Consider the following 20701-nt stretch of genomic DNA (forward strand, 5'->3'; position numbering starts at 1 on the left):
TCTCATTTAATACTCCTAATTAGTGATCAAATGTTCAAAGTTACTATAGTGTTGGAAAATTTTTGGGAACTAAACATAGCCATAATTTGTGATGATCTTAAAAAATCTCTCTACCATGTGTCACACGAGTAACAAGATATCATGACGAGCCTCGAGAAAGGGAAGTCGCAGGTCACAATGAATTCCTTTTCGTATTGGGCTCCAAGTAGATGACAAAAAATTGGTGAAAGCGTACAATGATCTTTCTAGGTGATGTATGACTATTCTACACCGAGAACCACAGCCCAACAGTATTGAAACGCGATAGTTCAATTCAAGGAAAACCAAAAAAAATATTTACTGTATTTGTGTAGCCAATTTTCAGTCCTAAAACAAAATAGCGGAATCTTTCAAAAAAAAACAAAATAGCGGAAATTTTCTTCTTTTTAGAATGTGAGACTTGAATGTATATTATGAATTGCATTTATCATTAAAATTAATATTCTATGCCACCATGTTCAAATGAACGAAATAATAATCTTATTAGTACATGTAATTAAGATTATTTAATGGAACTAGTCGAAAGTAATATGTTAGAACTCAAGTATGACTAAAAAATGTTACTGAAATTAATTTTGCAATACTAAGGACGTTTTTTTTATTTCTTGAAGTAGTACCGGCAATTACTTAGGACTCCGGCTACTTTAAAACCGAGCATGTTCAAATAAAAAATGTAAACTTTATTTTTAAAAATGAAAGGAGGTATGGTTATTCTTTTTATAAAAAGTATAAGCTTTTTTGCGATGATTGTAAAGTACCAATGGGTACTTTCTAGTACTTTTACCTTGAACTTTTTTCTAGTCATTGATCTATCGAAAGTATTTATAAAAATTAATAAAATTAGTATTCGGTCTCATTTTTTGGTACTTGGTCTCACATTTTAAAAGTTTCAGTTACTTTATTTTAGATACTTTTTATCTTCACCATCGTAGCATTTTATCAGATGGACGGCTCCTATTTTTTATCATTTTAAAATTTCTCACTATTTATTATCATCCACCTTAATGGACTATCTACTATAATGAAATAGTAAATCTTAATGTTTGACTAATATAAGTAATAAGTCTAACTCTGATATGGTAGTAAGAAAATAACAAAACGGTAATACATGAAGTGGTTCAGTAGAATCTAACTTCGACTACAGTAATAAGACGGGGACGGGCAGGGCTAGCAAGTACAAGATGTCTTCTATGGCGCCATTTCCGTCGTCCCAAGTCTCTGTAGCGACGCCATTAGCATTGCGGCGATGGATGGCACCGTGCTGTGCGCCGCCAACCACGTGCCGCTGACGCCCATCAGCTTCCTTGAGCGCGCCGCTCTCGTCTACCCGGACCGCCCGGCCATCGTCGCAGCATCTGGTCTCGCCGGCGCGCCGCCGCGCACTTGGCGCGAAACTCGGGCGCGCTGCACCCGCCTCGCCGGCGCTCTCGCCGGACTCGGCGTCGCGTGCCACGACGTGGTAATTTAGAGACAGTTAACTGGTTTTCTTATCCTCCGATCCCCAACTATCTGTAATTCTGTATCAGTAAACTTATTAGCCATTTCTTGCTCTCTTAGAAGGGTGACTTTTACTTGTAACAAAAGGAAGTGTGGTTTTTTTCCAGTAGTAATATGAGTGATTCAGATTTGGAATCAAACTTGGCATCAAGTTTAAGAAATTGAGTGATTCAGATTTGGAGCATCAGCCACGTTTAGTACGGACAACTTCGTTTTGTTTTGCAGGTCGCTGTGTTCGCGCAAAATATTCCTGCGATGTGCGAGCTACACTTCGGCATCCCCATGGCCGGCGCCGTCATCTGCGCGCTCAACTCGCGCCTTGACGCCGCCATGGCGTCGGTCCTGCTGCAGCACTCGGAGGCCAAGGTCATCTTCGTCGACTACGCTCTGCTTGACGTCGCAAAACAAGCTCTCAGCCTCGTGAGTAAGGCCGCCGGAGCTCGGCCGCCCCACGTGGTGTTGATCAAAGAGCTTCTCGACAAATCGCCGTCATCACCTGATGATTGCGAAGCGAACGAGAAAACATCGGTTCAAGCTTACCACTACGACGAGTACGAGGCTCTCATCAGCAATGGCGGGTCGCCGGACTTCAGAATTCGGTGGCCGGCCGACGAGAACGAGCCGATAGCCCTCAACTACACGTCCGGGACGACGTCGAGGCCCAAGGGCGTCGTCTACAGCCACCGTGGCGCTTATCTGAACAGCATCGCGACCGTGCTCATGAACGACATGGTGGGCACGCCGGTCTACCTGTGGACCGTGCCGATGTTCCACTGCAACGGCTGGTGCCTCGTGTGGGGCGTCGCGGCCAAGGGCGGCACCAACGTCTGCCTCCGCAAGGTCACCGCCGCCGCCATCTTCGACCGCATCGCACGGCACGGCGTGACGCACATGGGCGGCGCGCCGACGGTGCTGAGCATGATCGTCAACGCCACCGCGGAGGAGCGGAAGCCGCCGCTGCCCGGCGGGAGGCCGGTCACGGTCAAGGCCGGCGGAGCGCCGCCGCCGCCACAGGTGCTGCTGCGGATGGAGGCGCTTGGGTTCCTCGTCATCCACGGGTACGGCCTGACGGAGACGCACGGCCCGGCCACGTTCTGCGCGTGGAAGCCCGAGTGGGACGCGCTGCGGCCGGAGCAGCGGGCGAGCGTCAGGTCCCGGCAGGGGCTCCACCACCTGGGGCTGGTGGTGGACGTCAAGGACCCCGTGACGATGCGGAGCGTGCCGGCGGACGGGCGCACCGTGGGGGAGGTGATGCTCCGCGGCAACACGGTGATGAGCGGGTACTACAAGGACGCGGCGGCGACGTCGGAGGCCCTGGCCGGCGGGTGGCTCCGGTCAGGCGACCTGGCAGTCCGGCACGGCGACGGGTACGTGAAGATCGTGGACCGGGCCAAGGACATCATCATCTCCGGCGGGGAGAACATCAGCACGATCGAGGTGGAGGCAGCGCTGTTCACGCACCCTGCCGTCGCAGAGGCGGCGGTGGTTGGGCGGCCGGACGAGTACTGGGGCGAGACGCCGTGCGCGTTCGTGAAGCTCCAGGACGGCGGCAGCGCCGGGAGCGTGGGTGCGGAGGAGGTGATCGCCTTCTGCCGGGCGCGGCTGCCCCGCTACATGGCGCCGCGAACGGTGGTGTTCGTCGCGGAGCTGCCCAAGACAGCGACGGGGAAGGTGCAGAAGGTCGCGCTTCGGGAGAGGGCCAGGACCATGGGCGCCATCTCCGGCTCCATTTCCAGGCAACAGCTAGGAGCTGGATCAGAATCAGAGTCAGGAAGAGGAACAAAGAGCAAGCTCTGATTGTAGGAATCACTGGATGCTTTCACAGCGAAAGGATTCTTAATTAGTACAGTATTACTCCTCAACGCTCCACAATCAACACATGATAAGCCTGTAATAATTTCATCCGGAACTTGTATAGTTTGTCTAGTGTGTTTATTTCAAGTCTACCATCAAAAATACAATTGAAAGGATGTCCTACAAATCAACTGACCAGTATACCTGGTCGCTTGCATGATCAATTTTGCAACCAACAAACAATTAAACACCATTGAGTGTTGTGATCCTGGCGTCGTGTAAGTGGCAAAAACACATGTGAAGCAATTCAAGATCCCTGCACGAGTTGTTTTGGACATGTGCAGCAATGTGGTGACAATCACAAATTTTATATAATTCACTGAACAGTTAATTAATTACGTACATGTGCTTTGAGATTCACTACAACAGAATAGGTCTGCATTGAGATTCACTACAACAAAATAAGTCTTTAGTTCTTGCTATTTGTTCCGAGCGCAGTTGGACCCAAGACTAATCTAGGCATTAGTTCCGGGTCCAACAGCTACGGAAGGGTTCTTGAGTCACGATTGAAGCCACCAACCGGGATTAAAAGTCCATCTTTAGTCTCGGTTGGTGACAGGACTAAAGAGTCAAACTCTTTAGCCCCGATTGGTAACACCAACTCAGAAGGGTGTCTCTTTAGTCCCGGTTGGTGCTACCAACCGAGACCAAAAGGTTCCATGTGTTGTTTTAAAATGATAGCATTCCAACTAGTTACACGTGAGCTGTGTAGGTGGGATGGTAAGGAACCGGGACTAATAATCCGGGTCTCTTATCCGGATTCGTAGTCCCGGTTCCAAAACTAGACAAAAGGGGGTTTGGAATCAGGATAAAAGGAGTTTATGTACTAGTGATTGCTGTAATTTTTTTTGTAAAAAAAAAAAGTTCTCAAAAGATCAGGTTTGCTTGAATATGTGTGCTTACCTGCTGGCTCCTCGTACGTTGACCTAATTAAACACGCCTCCCCAGCACTAACATGCAAACACGTGTGGAATACATTGGCTTGTTCCCAGATAGATGGGTTCTTTTGTTGCTACTAGCTCAATTACTCTGCCCTCCGTGTAATTCCTCAAGTCATGCATGGGCCTTAAGGCGGGGACCACGATTAAGGCATATCAAATCCTTGGTGACAATTCTCGCCCTGGATTTCCATTCCTCGGCCACAAGAAACGTCCAAAATCAAATCTTATTTTTTTGAAATCCTCTCATGGAAGGCATGAGCATGAAGCCACCGAGTCTACTGAAGTAGAGCATGTCTTCCACATGAAAGGAGGCGATGGAGAAACTATGCCAGGAACTCTAGGCTTCAGGTTAGCTTTTCATTTCAACCCTCTACAAACAATATAGTTCGTACAATAGCAGCATTATAAGTTGAGCCACAAATAAGGTTGCTTGTAACATTGATACGATTTCTAAAACCTAACTTTGACTACAAGTTTTTGCTAGAATATATTTACTAGTATGAGTACAAGTTCACAAACTAATTCCACTACCTGTATGATATAAGTTTGCTACCAAAAGTACATAAACACCTAAAGAAAAAGTAAAATGTATATACCTCTTTTGGCCATAGCTGATCAACACCAACCGTATGCTGGAAAAATCAAGAATGACTGGGCCACCACAGATCAAAACTTCAGCCACTGGAAAATATCAACATGTTTGCAGTCAAAAGTGGATTCTTCACTAGCAGTCTAGCTCTTAGCTATAAGAAACAAGATGTTCACTATAAAGATCTCTGTTCACGTTTGCCTCAGCAATGCCCTCTTAAGATTGACTCAAGAATCCAGTTTGTGTTTGATAGAGTGGGGTGCTTCAATATTGATAGTAGATAAATCCCTAGCGCACTAATGAACATTTCCAACCAGGGTCATCCTCTTTTCCATATAATCTTTGCAGTCGGCATGACTGCTCCTTTATCAACTTATATGTTGAGGGACGATCACGTGCCACCATGGAGAAGCCATCATTGTACATCTGACTCCCTTCAACCATCAATTGCCAAATAAGAGCACCACCACCTGCCTGCAGCTTTTTTGCTGAATTGTATATTTTATCATAAACAAGTTTTAGAACAGTGTCTCCATTGACTGTGCTGTTCACTTCTGGAGGCTGGAGGTAGCCTACTTCTGAAAACAGGACAGGCTTTCTCAAGATGTGTTCACTGTCATTCAAGTGCGAATCAACCCAATTAGAAAGGTACTTGACTTTTTCTTCCATGCTTGCTTTCGGTAGCCTGTAAAACAATGCATCAATAACATGGCAGAATGTGCAATTAGATCCAGTAAGAAAAATGGAGTGATACAGACCAGCTATCTGGATAAGCATGAACCGAGGCAAAATCAATATCTTTGACAGCTGAGTTCTGTATGAAGTCTGAGCAAAGTGAAGCTGCCCAGTCTCCAGGATTGACACGCAGCCTCTCAGATCTCCCAGGGCCATAAAATCCTTCAATACCAACTGTGACAAGATGCTTTGTATCCAAACTCTTAACATATGCTGCCATTTCTTCTATCCAAGCCTGCAAATAAACTCCAGAATCAACCGGTAAGGATTTCATCTTTCTACTTTATTTAAAGGGAATGGGCTCTTCAAATAGTATGCTACCTGAATATGAGGACCAGATGAATTGGACACACACCTAGGCTCATTCATGAGTTCCCAAGCAAATATAGCAGGCTCATCACAGTATTTAATTCCACTGTAAGAATTTCTTCTGGTTACTACCACCTGCCAATAACACAATCATATTGGTGTGATCAAATCATGGAAAAAATTCCACAAATAATGAAATAGCTAAAATATCTCCAAAGGTAGCCTGGCAGTTTTCTTGAATAGTGGCAATAGCAATGAAGCGAAAGGTGTCTTTGTAGTGGTCTCGTGGATAGCATAGACCAACACTAGGGCACAACATACTGGGCTGTATTCATTGTAATTTCCCAAATTATGTGCATGAGGGTACGGCAAAAAGCTGATTAAAACAAGGGTTTATGGCGTTAGCCTAAATAGTTATGTTTTTTTAGAAAAAAAAAATGATCAAACATGTACAGTATGGATGTCTCATAGCACAGGTCTTGGACATTGGACAATCAAGTTGACTCTGATGGCTAGATGGGTACGTCAGTACGTGAGAGGGAATACAGAAGGTATCATGGCATATTTAGTATATTAGTGACATATACGTTTAGTCACTTACTATTAAGTGAAGTGGAAAGAGCAGTGAAATACATTTTTAATATATGCAGTATGTAGATGTAATGAAAGTATATATGTGCAACCTCTATATGCGGTTCACAGCAATGACTGTTGCAACTTGCTATAAGCCAAGAGCTGCCCATGCAAACACAATAGTAATGTGGTGGTTCGTCAGTGAGTAATGGTACCAGCCAGCCGGGGTTCAAATCCCAGCTTGCACCCCAAAAAAAATTCCCTTGCTGTGCCTCCCCAAAAAAATAGTAGGAAGGCGCTGGCTTGTGGTAACAGTGCAGTCATACAAAGGGATAGTGGCAGTGGTTGCCAGCCTAGGTTACAGTGTGGCCCTATAGGGTGAGGATGGGGTTCGGGAGTCTCAGCCGGCTTGGTTGGGTTTATTCTCAGTGCAAAGCCGTGAAGATAGCCCAATGTAGGTTTGGCTGGGTTTTCACGGCCGGTTTGGCTGGGTTTTCACGGCCAGTTTGTCTGGGTTTCTTTAGTGTGGGCCACAAATTAGGTTCCACTAAACATATGCTGAATGCTGAAAAAATCAGATGCCACACTCTAATAAGCTCATGAGTTTGAGAATTGGAATATTAAGAAAATATTGTGTATTTGTTGAGCTAGAGCAAGATAACTTCTTATATGAAACACATTATTTGATAGTAATTTTGTTGATGGCTAATGTACAGTAGAATCATGACTTGCAGCAAAATCATTATCAAATAATAGAAACTACGACTCATTGGAAGAACTGTAAGCCTGAAAAATATCAGCTTAATGATGAAAGTTTTATGCATATTGCTGTTCCATATGCCAATTAACTAAGTAAACTAAAAAGAATGCAGTGAACATATAACTAATCATGTGACACAACAAAAAAAATCTATTTCAGACATGATGGTTACCTTTACACTAAGCAGCACGGATACGGATACGTGTATCGGTATCGGAAGGATACGGATACGCGGATACGGCAATTTCCCAAACAACCCGATACGCGGATACGTTTTAACTATTTTTTAATAAATAATAATAGTGCATAATAAATTACAAAATAGATATTCTAGTTCAACATAGAGACATTAAAGGTCTATTACACTCAAAATAACATGATAGCAGCAGGTTCTCACCAGGCAAACCGGGCGGTGCCAGACTGCCAGTGTTTGTTATCTAAAGGTAACAGAGATATCAAAACATGTTAAACTCATATTGCAGTCAGTGGGAGTTAAAGGTACATGACAAAGAACATAACATATGTGGTACTATATTAACTAAGGTGCCAACCTATGGAAGGGTTGATTAGTATTCCTAAGAGAGCACACCTGGTCTTCAAGCATGATTCCAGCAAAACCAGCATTCATATACCCTTTGATGGTTCTCTTGATGTTCATAGAGTTTCTGTAACCATTATCTCCATCACCAATCACTGGGATCGACACAGCTTCATTGATTAGACGCCCTTGGTTTACCATTTCTCCATAGGAGATGAGGCCAACATCAGGCAAGCCAAGCCGTGCCGCAGAAACACAGAAACCTGTAGAAAAAAAACAATGCAATGTATGAGATAGCCTGGCTTGAATACCCACGAAATGTTCTCCCAGACAAACAGAGTATGCAAAATCTTAAGTGCTGTTATTCCCAAGGCCTACAAGCTATGATAAAGGAATTCCGGCAGTAACCCCTCCCACAGATCAAATACACGCTCTAATCCAAGGACTGCTGGATACCTCAACTGCATTCCATCTTTGAAGCAAAAAGACCAAAACTCATTTTACTTCTTCAATCTGAACCAGCATTCAGCACGTAGTCAGAAAAATAACCACAGAACACCTTCAACCCGAGACGGGATGGCTACCGATGTCATTCGCATCTTCTTGAGATCGACTTATCATTTAGTTCTGACTTCTGAGTATGCAGACAGTTTCATGCAGTGTTAAAAATCTTCGCCACGGAACTGACAATTTGCACTGAAGGACAGTAGTTCCTCCCTACAGGTTATGACTCTGCACAGTAATTCAGTGTAGAAGCACACGAAATGAACTGGGGATGTGGTAAATCTGCTCCGATTGGGATTATACGGCGCGAAGCCAACCGATGCGCATCTCGAGCTCTCAAACAGACGAGTTAAAAACCCTGTCACACGAGGGTTTTACGAAGACCAACATCACACCGAAACAGACAAGACGCGAGCGCGGCCCCAAACAGGCAGCAAGCCCCGCGCGGGAGGGCGGGCGCGGCTCGGGGGGATTCGGAGGGAGGGGAGCGCACGCACCGCCCATGAAGCCGACGGGGAATCCGGCGCACTCGACGAGGCGCGCGCCGAGCGCGTCGAAGCAGCAGGGCGCCTGGTGCGCGCCGGGCGTGGCGTGGATCTGGCGGAGCGCCACGGCCGGGGACTCCCCCGGGCGGATGCCGCGGGCGGACTCCTCGGCGGCGAAGTAGGGGCTGCGCGCGGCCATCCCGGCGGAGGAGGCGGAGGCGGCGCGGCGAGCCTGGAGCCTGGAGGCCGGATGCGGGGCTTTTCGTCACCGTCGCGGGGGCTCCTCGTCGCCGGCGAGGTCGGAGGATGGTCGCCGGTGAGGGTGCAGGCCGGTCGCCGGCGGGCGGCGAGTCTGGACGCCGCGTGCGGGTAGCGGCTGCGTGAGGGAGGCGACTGGGAGCTGGGAGGGGTCGCGGTCGGCACTCGGGTAGGTCAAAAGAGCTGGGAGCTGGTTAGTTGGGCTGGGCCGTATCCAATAATGGGCTGAGATGTTTCCAATTGTGAGTTTCAGGCCCAACTAAACTGGGATACGCGGATACGGCGTGGATACGTATCCTGGCCGTATCCCGCGCGTATCCGTATCGGATACGTATCCGATACGGGATACGCATGCCCCCTGCCGTATCCGTGTTTTAGAGCCTTTACATACTCCTTATAGTAACCTCTAATAGTTGGGTGAGAGAGAAAGGAATCTGTAGAATTCGTCACATTAGCACCAGCTGCTTGTGCCCACTGAACATACTGAGCCTTCCCTCCAAAGTTATCAAGGTTGTTGACAAGGCATAGAATCAATCTAACATGACTTCTTCGGGCCTCATATATCACATAATCCAGCAGCTACAATGAATGGAATTACAGTTTAACAATCACATGAAGATAGCCCAAAAATAGGCTTTTATGAGGCAGCTTGCTGAGGGGTTCAGAGTGGTCTTTAAAAGTGTACTCCTCCAAAAATAAAAATCTATTTACTTCAGAGATACCTAACACATTCAAAAAGAACTAAAAACATTTGCGAAAGGACGCACATTAAATCTTCACAGTATAGCTGTATAGGTAAGGAATTATAACAAGCCAGGATGTTAAAATAAAGGATACATGTTAAATCTCTAAAGTTCAGCTCGGTTGTTTTTTATTTTTCTTTCCTTTTTTTCTTTTGGAAACCTAGTATCTATGACTTTAGGCAACAAATTATACTTCAAACAGATCCTAAATATACGATATTTTACCCCATTATACAAGCATTTTAAACTTCAACTTGTTCTTATTCAAGGAATTATGAACTGGCCGGTTTCTCACGTCCTGTAATCATCAACTTATTGGAAAAATTGCCACTTACAATACAGCATTTATTGCAGCATTTCCATCCGTGCAAAAGATGTTAAACTGGTCTGTTACACAGATTGGGCACTTCTCTTCGAAGTTGTAAAGGTTTTCTCATCGCAACGAATGGTGCCAATACAATTCATACAGTTGCCATAAACAAGATAATCCAATGGCTGTAACGGTTCCACACTAGGTGGCTTAGATTGAATTTGCAAGACATGTTCCCAAAAAAAAGAGGGCAATTCTAGTCAGCGTCAGCCTCTGCGTCCCATGAATTCCAGTAAGTCACAACGTTCTCATGCTAACTTAAGCCCATGGAGTGGCAAAATCCACATGCTTAAGCATGTTTGCATGTTTGTTAGCTACATTTCTAGTCTTACTTACCACACGGCATTGTTTTGGCGCATTGAATCAATCACCACAGGACGCTCGTTAGTTAGATTCAGACAGCGGAATCAATTCTAGTCGAATAGCAGCCAATAGTGAATACCAGCGCCGTCCCGATAGCTTTTTTTTAGTGGAGAAAGAAGGGGATGAAGAGAGGGCAATCCGGACCTGGAAGACGGGCTCGCTGAACCGGCCGGGGGAGATCTGGAGCGCGCCGGGCCCGCCGTCGCTGAACGCCCACGTGCGGCAGACCGTGAGCCCCATGCGCCGGCCGCGGCGCAGCATCTCGGCGGCCAGCGCGGGCGAGCGCGCCGAGAGGAGCCAGTAGGAGTTCCAGCCGTTGACGTAGAGCGGCGCGCCGGTGCCGGCGTCGGCGAAGTGGGTGCCGGCGCGGCCCACGAAGGACATCCGCGGCTGCAGCCACGGCACGGGGAGCTTGAACCCGCCGGGGCCGCCGCCGCCGCCGAAGGGGCCGCGGCCCGCCGGGAGCCAGTTGAAGTACGCGAGGGCCAGGAGGAGGAGGGCGCCCAGGAGGCTGTAGAGCCGCGTCCCCCGCCGCATTGCTCCGCCGCCGCGTGGTTTTGGGGCTTGGCGTTTGCGGCCGTCTCGGGCGCGGCGAGTTGACTAGCTGAGGTGACGCCGAGTCCTCAGTCCCGGACGCAGCGGCTGCAACGGCGTCGCAGCCGTTAGACGGAGCACGGACGACCCGGATCGATCCGTACGCAGCCGGCAGGGGTCCCGAGTGACGCCCCATCATTCTGTCCAAGAAAAAAATTCTAGTGAATTTTTTTCTCTTATATTAGATCATCTCCTCTCCAGTTGTCCCTCTTCCCGGCTGTTGAGAAAGAATATACTCCACCATTTTCATAAAATATCTTCATTTCCCTAAAAAATTATTGGATTGGCCTAACATTTCACGCCAACTTCCTTCAAATTAAGGGAGCATGCTCGCCTAATAGGTTAATTGTATTAGGACGAGATTATTAAAAAATTGTAAAAATTAATACAAACTCTACTTTTTATCCTCTTCTCCAAACCCTAGTTTTTCCAACCCCCTCTGCTGTTCTTTCTTCGTCTCCGCGACGTTTGAAGGCGTTCTAGGTGGACTGCCGATCCTAGAACAACCATACGTGCGTCTACCCTGACGGGGTCCCTCCCGGGTTTGCGTTCGTCGGCCGTCGCCGATTCTTATCGGCGACCGGTCTGACCGCTCCACGCAGGAAGAGCTGCATCGAGCTCTTTTTTGCGCCGCACGATCTAGTGCGTTCGTGTGTTGACCGAGATTTGCGTCAACATACTTTTTGGCGACTCCGCTGGGGAAGAAAGATTTTGGTTAATAAAATCGATCTAATCTACTCCAAAGATGATGGGCTCCAACACAGAAATCGACAAGGAGAATATCATCCCTTCGACATATGAGCATCTTCCGGAGGATGTTAGTCTGCTGTTGGAGGAGCGCAAGAAGAAGCGCGATGAAGAAGATCTACAAGCGGCGCTTGCGAGCATCAAGGTTGATCGACGCGGCAAAGTCACCAAGATCAAGGAGATTGAGTTCGCTTCTACCTCCTCGGATGCATCTACTAAGGTAATACCTGCTGCAACTGCTCCACATTCTGGTGTTACTATGGAACAAATTTAGAAATTGCTAGCTGAGCGTGATGTTTATTGGGTTAATTGGCTTAGCTCTAAGGAAAGGGAATCGGCTGGTAAGAAACCAGAATCAGCCGATGAACCTCCATCTGTTTCTACTTCTGAATTTTATGTTCCTCAACCATTGGCAGCATATCCTACGAGTCAACCTCAATATGGGATGCCGATGAATTATTTCAGTGGTCAAACTGTTACACCCACGTACACTGATCCTATTATGAGTATTACTGGTTCGGCTAACATTAGCCGAACAAACGAGATTGTTCAGTACACACCACCAGAAATCTCCAAGAATTCAGTGCCACACACCGGTCCTATCTCCGACGAGATGTTTGACCGATATGTGCAGATTGGCAAAATCGGCAGAGACCGGTCAGACCGGTATATCAGTCCGGTCAGACCGGTTCCCCCCAACCGGTCCGACCGGTCGTCCCGACCGGTCCGATCGGTCCATCCGGTCAGTTTGTTCCAAACCAGTGTGAGGTATCTACATCCACACAGTCAAATTCTTCGAGTAATTTCGATAAAATGCTTACTGATTATAAGAATGATTTGGCTAATCTACTTAGAGAAAGTTTTGGAGTGGATGTTAGAAGTAAAACCCGCACATACCAAAAGTCGTATCCTACTTTGTTTGATTCGGTTGCATACCCTGCTGGTTTTAGGTTGCCTGAGTTTGTTAAATTCAGTTGGGAAGATACTAAGAGTACTTTTGAGCATATTAGTCAGTATCTTGCCCAATTAGGAGAAACTGGTTCAATAAACGAGTTGAAAGTGTGTTTATTTTCTTTATCTCTAACTGGAACCGCTTTCTCATGGTTTTCATCTTTGGCACCTAATTCTATTGGCTCATGGGAACAATTAGAGCAGAAGTTCCATGAGCACTTTTTCTGCGGGCATGATGAGCTTAAATTGTCTCACTTGACATCGGTTAGACAATCGCGTGATGAATCTGTCAATGATTATATAAGACGATTCCGCGATACAAAAAACTGATGCTTTAGTGTGAATTTTACAGAAAAGGATTTAGCTGATTTGGTTTTTAATGGCTTGCGCTCTTATATTAAAAAAAGATTAGAGGGCTATGATTTCTTTACTGTTACTCAGGTGCATCAAAGAGCTTTCGCTATAGAAAGCCAAAACAAAGAGTCTCAAGAATCTCATAGGCATCATCGTTCTAGTGTGCATGCTTTAGAATGCAATTCAAATTGTTCGGACGATGAGTCTAATGATGTGTATGCTGCTGAGTTTGCTTGGCCATCTCAAGCTAAACCATTTACTTGTTCTGCTCTTAAGCCGATTCAGAAAAATCGGCAAGATGAACGATTTACTTTTGATGTATCCAAGTGCGAGAGGATATTTGATGAGTTATATAGGATTGGATATGTCAAGATGTCACATACTCTACTGCCGCTTGAAGAGTTGAAGCGGCGAGCATATTGCAAATTTCATAATACTTTTTCACATGCTACTAATGATTGCAATGTGTTACGTAGACAAATTCAATCGGCCGTTAATGATGGACGATTGGTTATTCCTAATATGCAGGTTGATCAGAATCCTTTCCCAGTGCATGTGTTGGAATTGAATAATCCCAAAGTGCTAGTTCGGCCGAGTCAAGCCGAATCAACCAAGGGGAAGAATGTAGTTATTGGTGATGAAAGACCTGAAAAGAAGCTGGCACAGAAGATCCCTCAAGGCGCAAAAACACTCGGGGGGCAAGACAAGAAGAAGAACTGTGGCAGCACCGCCCAAATTAATCCGGCTCAAGTGCGCTAACCATCACCCTAAAGGTAATCCCGGCTAACACGCACTTCAAACGGAGTAATCCGGCATGGCTATCGGGTAAAGTCCCGAAGAATCCACCTGAGCTTCGATCGAACCCAAAGCTTACATGTAACCCACACGAAGGTGAGTTCAGAGAGTACAACATTTCACAACTACAATTCATTACAGAGTATTAACTTAATTATTACAAACCAGTTCGAAATCTCAGAAAGGTACTGGAAGTTCAAATTGAAAGTGGTTCAGAGTTCAACTGCAGCGGAAATAAAGCGAGTTCTAAACGATGATACACGATGTCATGATGAAGCCCGTACATGACATCACTCGGCATTGTTATCGTTGGCCGGAGTCGTATCCCACTCCACCGACCAACCAGGAGGTAAAACACACGGCCAAGTCAAGCTAGCTATCTGATCTTCAAACGTATCACCTGAAAACAAAGTGGAGCCACAAGCAAGGCTGAGTACACTAATACTCAGCAAGGCTTATCCGACGAGGATATACTTAGCCCTCTAACTAGACATGCAAGTTTTTTGGCTTGAGGGGTTTGTTTTTGCCGAAAAGCAATAAAGAGTAAGTCCTTATTTTCAGATTTTAGCTTTCACATTCTAGTTCGATTAACCATTCTACATTAGCATCTATCCAATAGCATACATGGTGAAAAACAATTATTTTTCATCAATCAACCATATTCCTCATCATCATTATTTCACTTCTTACTCTATGTGGCAAAAGGGTTAAGCAGTCTCAATATCCGTGAGAGACGGGCGATTCGAATCGGATTTGTTAACCTGGCCAGGCAGACCTAAACACATGCATGGGGAATGAAATCACCCACGCGACTTTTTCCCTTTTTCCCCGGGCATGGAACAGGCCCACCGCCCTATGGTGCCCTGCACCTGTGCGTGACCAAAGACCAGACAGTGGGGAGTATGTTCCACGGCCGGTTCCAGCAGCTACTTAAGCTTACTGATTACCATATTCTCGGCATGTGGTTAGTACGTTCAAACGCTTAACCACCACTACCACACACCGCGGCCTTAACCATTTTCACTAAACAGACGGGGTATCACAAGTACAACAACCCCGCCTGTAAACGTTATATTGCAGTGTGTAGTAAGCATTCAACTCCTATGAGCTCGCGAGTGACAGGAAATCACTCGACTTCTACCGAACCATTAGCATAGCCAACTAGCGACCTACACATACTAGTATTCAAAGTTTCAAACATAGGTTCTTAAGATTATGCAACTAGGGTTCCAAACAATTCCTACAAACTTAATGCACAAGTAGATAGGAATATAAACAGTTGCATAAATTTAAAATAGATAGGACATGCTCCGGGGCTTGCCTTCCTGAGCGGAGCTAGCCTTGGGCTCTTCTAAACTCTGGTTCAGGTCTTCAGTAATTTCAGTTAGATTAACTTGAGCTTCACGCTGGTCACTCTCGGACTCCGGCACCAGCTCGTACGTACCGTAGGCGAGAGTAGTCAAATCTACATGAAAATGCACATGCATGAGTGGTGGTGATGGTAACAAACTTAATTTAAATCATTAAAGAGTTGTAAAATATTTTCTTTACACTCCTTGGGCAATCGTTTATTATCTAGATTAACTATTACGCATTAAGTAAGTGAGGGTTTTGTTATTTTTAGAAAGATTATTCACAAGTGTAAGCATGGAATATTTAAAACAGTTGATGGGTATAGCTTCTGAAGTTGAAATTTTTATGGAGAGTCAACTACTTAAGTACAAACCTGCCATAAAATTTTCAGCTATTTTCAGTGAGCATATTAATTATTAAAAATGCATTAAACAGCCACTGCTCGGATTAAGATTCATTTATACAGAACAAACCCTACAAGTAAAGATGCTAAAATTTTTACTGAGTGCTCCTAAACTTATGGTAAGTCTACTATAAAAAATTTCAGATTTAACTAAGCATTACACAAGGCATGAAAAATAGTACAATGTATATCTGCATGGATCAAAACTAAATTCTACAGACGTTTATACCAAGATTCTGAGTCTTAAAATTTATAATAATGGTTCCCAGCTTAATTAAAGACGGTAGTAAAAATATTAGATTTTTCCAAGCACAGGGACTATTTTTCATAATTTAGTACATTTATTCCTACCATAAATTAGTTGGACCAGTTTGACTTAACTAAAAATTGCTAAACTTTTTCTGAAGAAAACATGAATCTCACTAGAGCAGCTATAAAAGTTTTAGCTCATGAGTCATATGAGAACTACTTAGATAAATAAAACTATTTTACCTAGGCATAAATCAAGATTTAAAAAAAAACTGATAGCTAGGCATGTCAACTGTCCACGAAACTTTTACACAAGGCTATGCATCTAACATGTAACCCACTGACCAAAAATGGCCAACAGCTCATGCTTGTAACTTGAGATCTAATAAAAGGTATATTTTCTTTGTATTTTAAGTAAAGCAAAAACTATTGAGCAAAAGAAAAAGTGCATGTAACAAAAGTTGTAGATCTCTTTGCAAAGATTCCAAAACAGTTGGGTTTGAATTTTTATGATTTTTCTACTATTTTTAAACGAATTTACAAATTTGCTATTTTTCAAAACAAAAGAAAAAGGAAACGGAAACTTGCATCTAGGCCCCTGGAATGATTTGGGGGCTCACAGACATGCCCCTGGCCGGAGCCAGGAACAGAGGAGGCGGCGGCGGCGGCGGCGGCGTTTCCCGGCGAGGGAGCTCGCCGGCGGCGAGGGGAAGTGGGGGAAAGGCAAGAGGGAGGCGAGCTCTACCCCTGGGCGACTCGGGTTGGTCTCGGGGTGGCCGGAGGTGGCTCGCCGGCGTAGCAGTAGGGGCGGCGGCGGGTGTCAACGGCGGCGGCGGTGCTCCGGTGCGGGAGGGAGGGTGAGGGCAGGCCGGGGAGATGCACTGGACCACGAAGAAGCTATATTTGGCGGTTGATTTTGGGTCAAGGCGGGGCGGAGCAGGAGGTTCCGCGGCGAGCGGGCGGCCGGCGGGGTTCACGACGGCGGCGGCGATGTTCCGCGGCACTGGGAGGCTTTGGGTGGAAATGGGCGGGCTTGGGAGCTGCGTGGGGGTGAATGTAAGCTTGCTGGGTGCTCGGTGTGGGTGGAGGAGTGGTGAGCTGGGCTCTCCACGAGAGCCGTGGCTCGGCGGGCGAAAATGGGGGCGCGGCGGCGCTGCGCAGTGGCGCGGTAGCGCTGGCCGTTCTGGGCGATGGGGTGGGGCGCAGGCGTGAGGAATGGGAGGCGTGCGCGCGTGCACAAGTGCGGCGCGAGCTAAAGGGCGGAGTGAGGGCGTGAGGAGGGGACTGGGCGCTCGTGCGGGGGAAGTAGGGCGTCGGCGGCGAGGGTTGCCGTGGCGCTTTGCGCGCGCGTTAATGGCGCGTTGGCATGGCCGAGCGGCGAGGCAGTAGCGGGGCAGCAACGCAGCGATGGCGAGACGATGATGGCGGGTTGGCGTGCGGCCGGGCGGACGGCACAGCGAGGGTGGGTGTGCGCGCTCGAGTGGGGGGTGAATGGCGCTCGGCGGCACGCTCCTCAGCTCCAGCTCGGGGTCAACGGCGCGCGGCGCTGCTTGGTTGTCGCCGAGCGGCCGTCGGGGCTGAGCGCGTGCGCGGCCAAGGTCCACGCTCGGCAGCAGTGGCGCATCGAGCGCGCGCGCGTGCGCGCTCGAGTGGCCTGCGCGCGCAGGGAAGGCAGGGAGAGCGAGGAAGAGAGAGGGGAGAGAGAAAGAGAGTAGAGAGAGAAAGAGAGAGGTCAACCGAGTTTGACTCAAAATAATTCAAATTTTTATATTGAAACTCCAAAAAGTTTGAATACGAAAGTTGTTTAAAATGTCGAAATCTACAACTTTCGTTTCAAGCATTTTCCCATTTGAGGTTTCGTTTGAAAGTAAAAAATTTAAATTCAAGTTTAAATGAAAACCCCCTAAACCCACTGTTTTTCGGGGTTTTCTCCAAATTTCATGTTGTAACTTGAAAAACTTTGAATATGAAAGTTGTTTAAGTTGTCAAACTCTACAACTTTTGTTTTTGGCAAAAGTTCATTTGAGCTAAGGTGTGAGAGTTGACTTTTTGGTTTATTTAAATGGAGTTCTGGCTTTTAAGTAATTTGACAATTGGGGGGGGGTTAACTTGTCATTTCACATTAATTGCATGTTTAAATAGTGACAAACACCGGAGGTGTTACAAGAAGACCGATAACAAGTCGACCGGTCTGACCGGCCACAGCGACGGTCTGACCGGTTCGACCGATCTGACCGGTCGTGGGACCGGTCTGACCGGTGCGCCCAATAAATCTTGGAACTCCTCCAAAATCAAGACAAGGCCGAGTTTTAAGGAACTCTTGGCCAAATATAAGAAGGAAGGGAGTGCTCAGAGATAGTAGGGGCGACCAAGCGAAGTCAAGGATACGAGATCATCGTCAGGACATCAAGAGCAATCGAGTCAAGATAATTATACTTCATCTAGTGGACCGATTGCTCCATGATATTGCTGGTATCCTTACTTTTATACACCTATGGATTATAGTAGGATGCATATGCAATCATATTATATTCAATATCCTCCTATGTATTCAAATCATGCATTACTACAAAGACCGATTGTTGCTAGCAATAATCCGGTCAAGCAAGATGTTGATTGCAGCAAAGGGAATGAGAAGAGCAAGGAGCAAAATTCAAAGTATTTACAGCCGAGGTGGTGTTCCTCAGGCTTGTCTCATACTCAGAAGCGAAGGCTGTAACGTATGCGCAAGAAGGAGACAATGGAACAACAAGTGGAGGCCGTGCCAAAGACGTCAGCGACAATGAAGAAGGTGTGGCAGCCCAAATAAGTTGTTTCAACATCGACTTGAGCAAAACATGGCCAATAATTATTTATCGTCTTTAGTACAAAAAATGGCCGATGTAGTGCTAATCATCGTTCTTAGACAATTTTGGCTCAGAAGAATGTTTTTTGGCAAGCAAGCTTTACCAAAAAAACATGGGGGCATATGTTGACAGCCAAAATTGGCACCAACCGGTCTGACCGAGCGGTCTGACCGGTCGAGGCACTGTGGCCTGTCCAGCAGGGTCTGACCGGTCCAGGTAGAGTCCGAGTATAACTAGGATTTTTCATAGATTTAGATATGTAAACAGGATTTCTTGCGGGATAAGTCCACCCCACCATATAAATATAAAGGGTCACGGCCAATTAGGGGATCCAATCGAACAAAATCAATACAAACTCTACTTTTTATCCTCTTCTCCAAACCCTAGCTTTTCCAACTCCCTCTGCTGTTCTAGGTGGCCTGCCGATCCTAAAACAACCCTACGTGTGCCTACCCTGACGGGGTCCCTCTCGGGTTTGCGTTCGTCGGCCGTCGCCGATTCGTACCGGCGACCGGTCTGACCGGTCCCTTAGACCGGTCTGACCGCTCCACGCAGGAAGAGCTGCATCGAGTTCTTTTTCGCGCCGCACGATCTAGTGCGTTCGTGTGTTGACCGAGATTTGCATCAACAACTTCCTTCAAATTAAGGGAGCATGCTCGCCTAATAGGTCAATTGTATTAGGACGAGATTATTAAAAAATTGTAAAATTATCTTCATTAGTAATCTATAAAAATAATGAGATATCGCACTACTATCTAATTAGGATATATTTATTTGGTACTACTAGAGGTGCTCTAAGTCCGCATTTGAGTCTCTCCGTTCCTTGGGCTACTTAGCTCAGGATACTCCTATAAAATCTCTAATTCAAATTTATTGAGAAAATTTGTGATTCCGTCTTCTTATAAAGATGTTTCTCTGGAAAATTAGAATCACTTGTAAAATCGTTTAGCTAGCTGAATGGATTCATATTCTCAAAAATTGCATGCAATGATTGAATTGAATAATAATGTACCCTTTTGTTTATAATGTGATGATGATTTGCGTCTCAAAATCTAAATTATATCATAGAGCACGAGACAAAGAATTTCATTAGTGTGGGAACAATAACTCCACGAAGACAAAAGTTAATGTCAAACTTGGAGCAAGGGATCGTTAACGCACGACCTGTTGCGTAGGGATGGAGCGCGCCACCCCTTCACCAAAACTGTATTCGACTCTGCTCTCTCCGTACAGAACCGCCGCAATCTCCTCCACCTCGCGTGTTTTTCCAAACATTGCTAGCTTTCTCTCTCATCCTCGTATAGCATGCCCGTGGAGCTTTTTTTTACATGCAATTTATTCATAAAAAATATTTTATCTCTTTCATATGATCACCGTTTTTTTTACCCGTGGCTCGATTCCATATCTGAATGGCAAAGTTCTCAAAGTTTTACTGTCGCCATGAAATCTGCATTGCAGTCCACAATGTAGGAGCCAACGAGGTACCTTAACGGATTGGTAGTACAACGTAATTGATACTGACATCATCTGCATTGACCACTCTCACTCCAGATGTACCATTCCTACCACAAATAACTCATCTCGGAACACGGGTGGACCCAGACGTCTTCGTCGAAATTGCAAGATTTTAGTGATATGAGCATTGCTCGATGGTCTATGGTAAATGATTTGTATAAAAATCTACAAGGGCCCACTTTTGCCAATTCAGGTTGCGCAGGATAAGACCTATAATTCTATAGCTGTGAAAAAAATCGAGCTCAATTCCATGTCCGGATGGCAAAGTTCTCAAGATTTTATTGTCGTCATGAAATATACATTGGCCGTCCACGGTGTCGGAGCCATGGTTGTGCA

The 20701-nt window shown here is 46.0% G+C and overlaps 2 protein-coding genes across 3 annotated transcripts; one reads left to right on the forward strand and one right to left on the reverse strand.

The window, feature by feature from the left end:
• Positions 1 to 1233: 1233 nt before the first annotated feature.
• LOC120669848 (probable acyl-activating enzyme 1, peroxisomal) lies at positions 1234 to 3596 on the forward strand. Its single transcript, XM_039949712.1, has 2 exons — positions 1234 to 1498; positions 1762 to 3596. The coding sequence occupies exons 1-2, from the start codon at positions 1286 to 1288 to the stop codon at positions 3331 to 3333; spliced, it is 1785 nt and encodes a 594-aa protein (XP_039805646.1). The 5' UTR covers positions 1234 to 1285; the 3' UTR covers positions 3334 to 3596.
• A 650-nt stretch (positions 3597 to 4246) lies between these two features.
• Positions 4247 to 11147, reverse strand: LOC120669849 (mannan endo-1,4-beta-mannosidase 6-like). Of its 2 annotated transcripts, XR_005672837.1 has the most exons (6): positions 10703 to 11147; positions 9464 to 9661; positions 5977 to 6099; positions 5679 to 5890; positions 4928 to 5605; positions 4247 to 4701 (listed from the first exon to the last, which is right to left on the reverse strand). XR_005672837.1 is itself a non-coding variant. In XM_039949713.1 (5 exons), the coding sequence occupies exons 1-5, from the start codon at positions 11093 to 11095 to the stop codon at positions 5209 to 5211; spliced, it is 1323 nt and encodes a 440-aa protein (XP_039805647.1). In that variant the 5' UTR covers positions 11096 to 11147; the 3' UTR covers positions 4368 to 5208. The 2 variants fall into 2 exon arrangements, 1 of the variants encoding a protein (XP_039805647.1); XM_039949713.1 differs by having other exon boundaries at positions 4368 to 5605.
• Between the last annotated feature and the right edge of the window lie 9554 nt (positions 11148 to 20701).

This window comes from Panicum virgatum, chromosome 4N (genome assembly GCF_016808335.1).
Source record: "Panicum virgatum strain AP13 chromosome 4N, P.virgatum_v5, whole genome shotgun sequence".
Classification (NCBI taxonomy): domain Eukaryota; kingdom Viridiplantae; phylum Streptophyta; class Magnoliopsida; order Poales; family Poaceae; genus Panicum; species Panicum virgatum.

What these genes read in the sequence shown, in the direction of transcription:
- LOC120669848 (XM_039949712.1), top strand. Translation starts at nt 1,286, where the DNA reads ATGGATGGCACCGTGCTGTGCGCCGCCAACCACGTGCCGCTGACGCCC. An exon ending in GCGTCGCGTGCCACGACGTG is followed by an intron (nt 1,499 to 1,761) that starts GTAATTTAGAGA and finishes TTTGTTTTGCAG; the next exon opens with GTCGCTGTGTTCGCGCAAAA.
- LOC120669849 (XM_039949713.1), bottom strand. Translation starts at nt 11,095, where the DNA reads ATGCGGCGGGGGACGCGGCTCTACAGCCTCCTGGGCGCCCTCCTCCTC. An exon ending in TCAGCGAGCCCGTCTTCCAG is followed by an intron (nt 9,662 to 10,702) that starts GTCCGGATTGCC and finishes CATTCATTGTAG; the next exon opens with CTGCTGGATTATGTGATATA. An exon ending in ACTATAAGGAGTATGTAAAG is followed by an intron (nt 6,100 to 9,463) that starts GCTCTAAAACAC and finishes TGTTATTGGCAG; the next exon opens with GTGGTAGTAACCAGAAGAAA.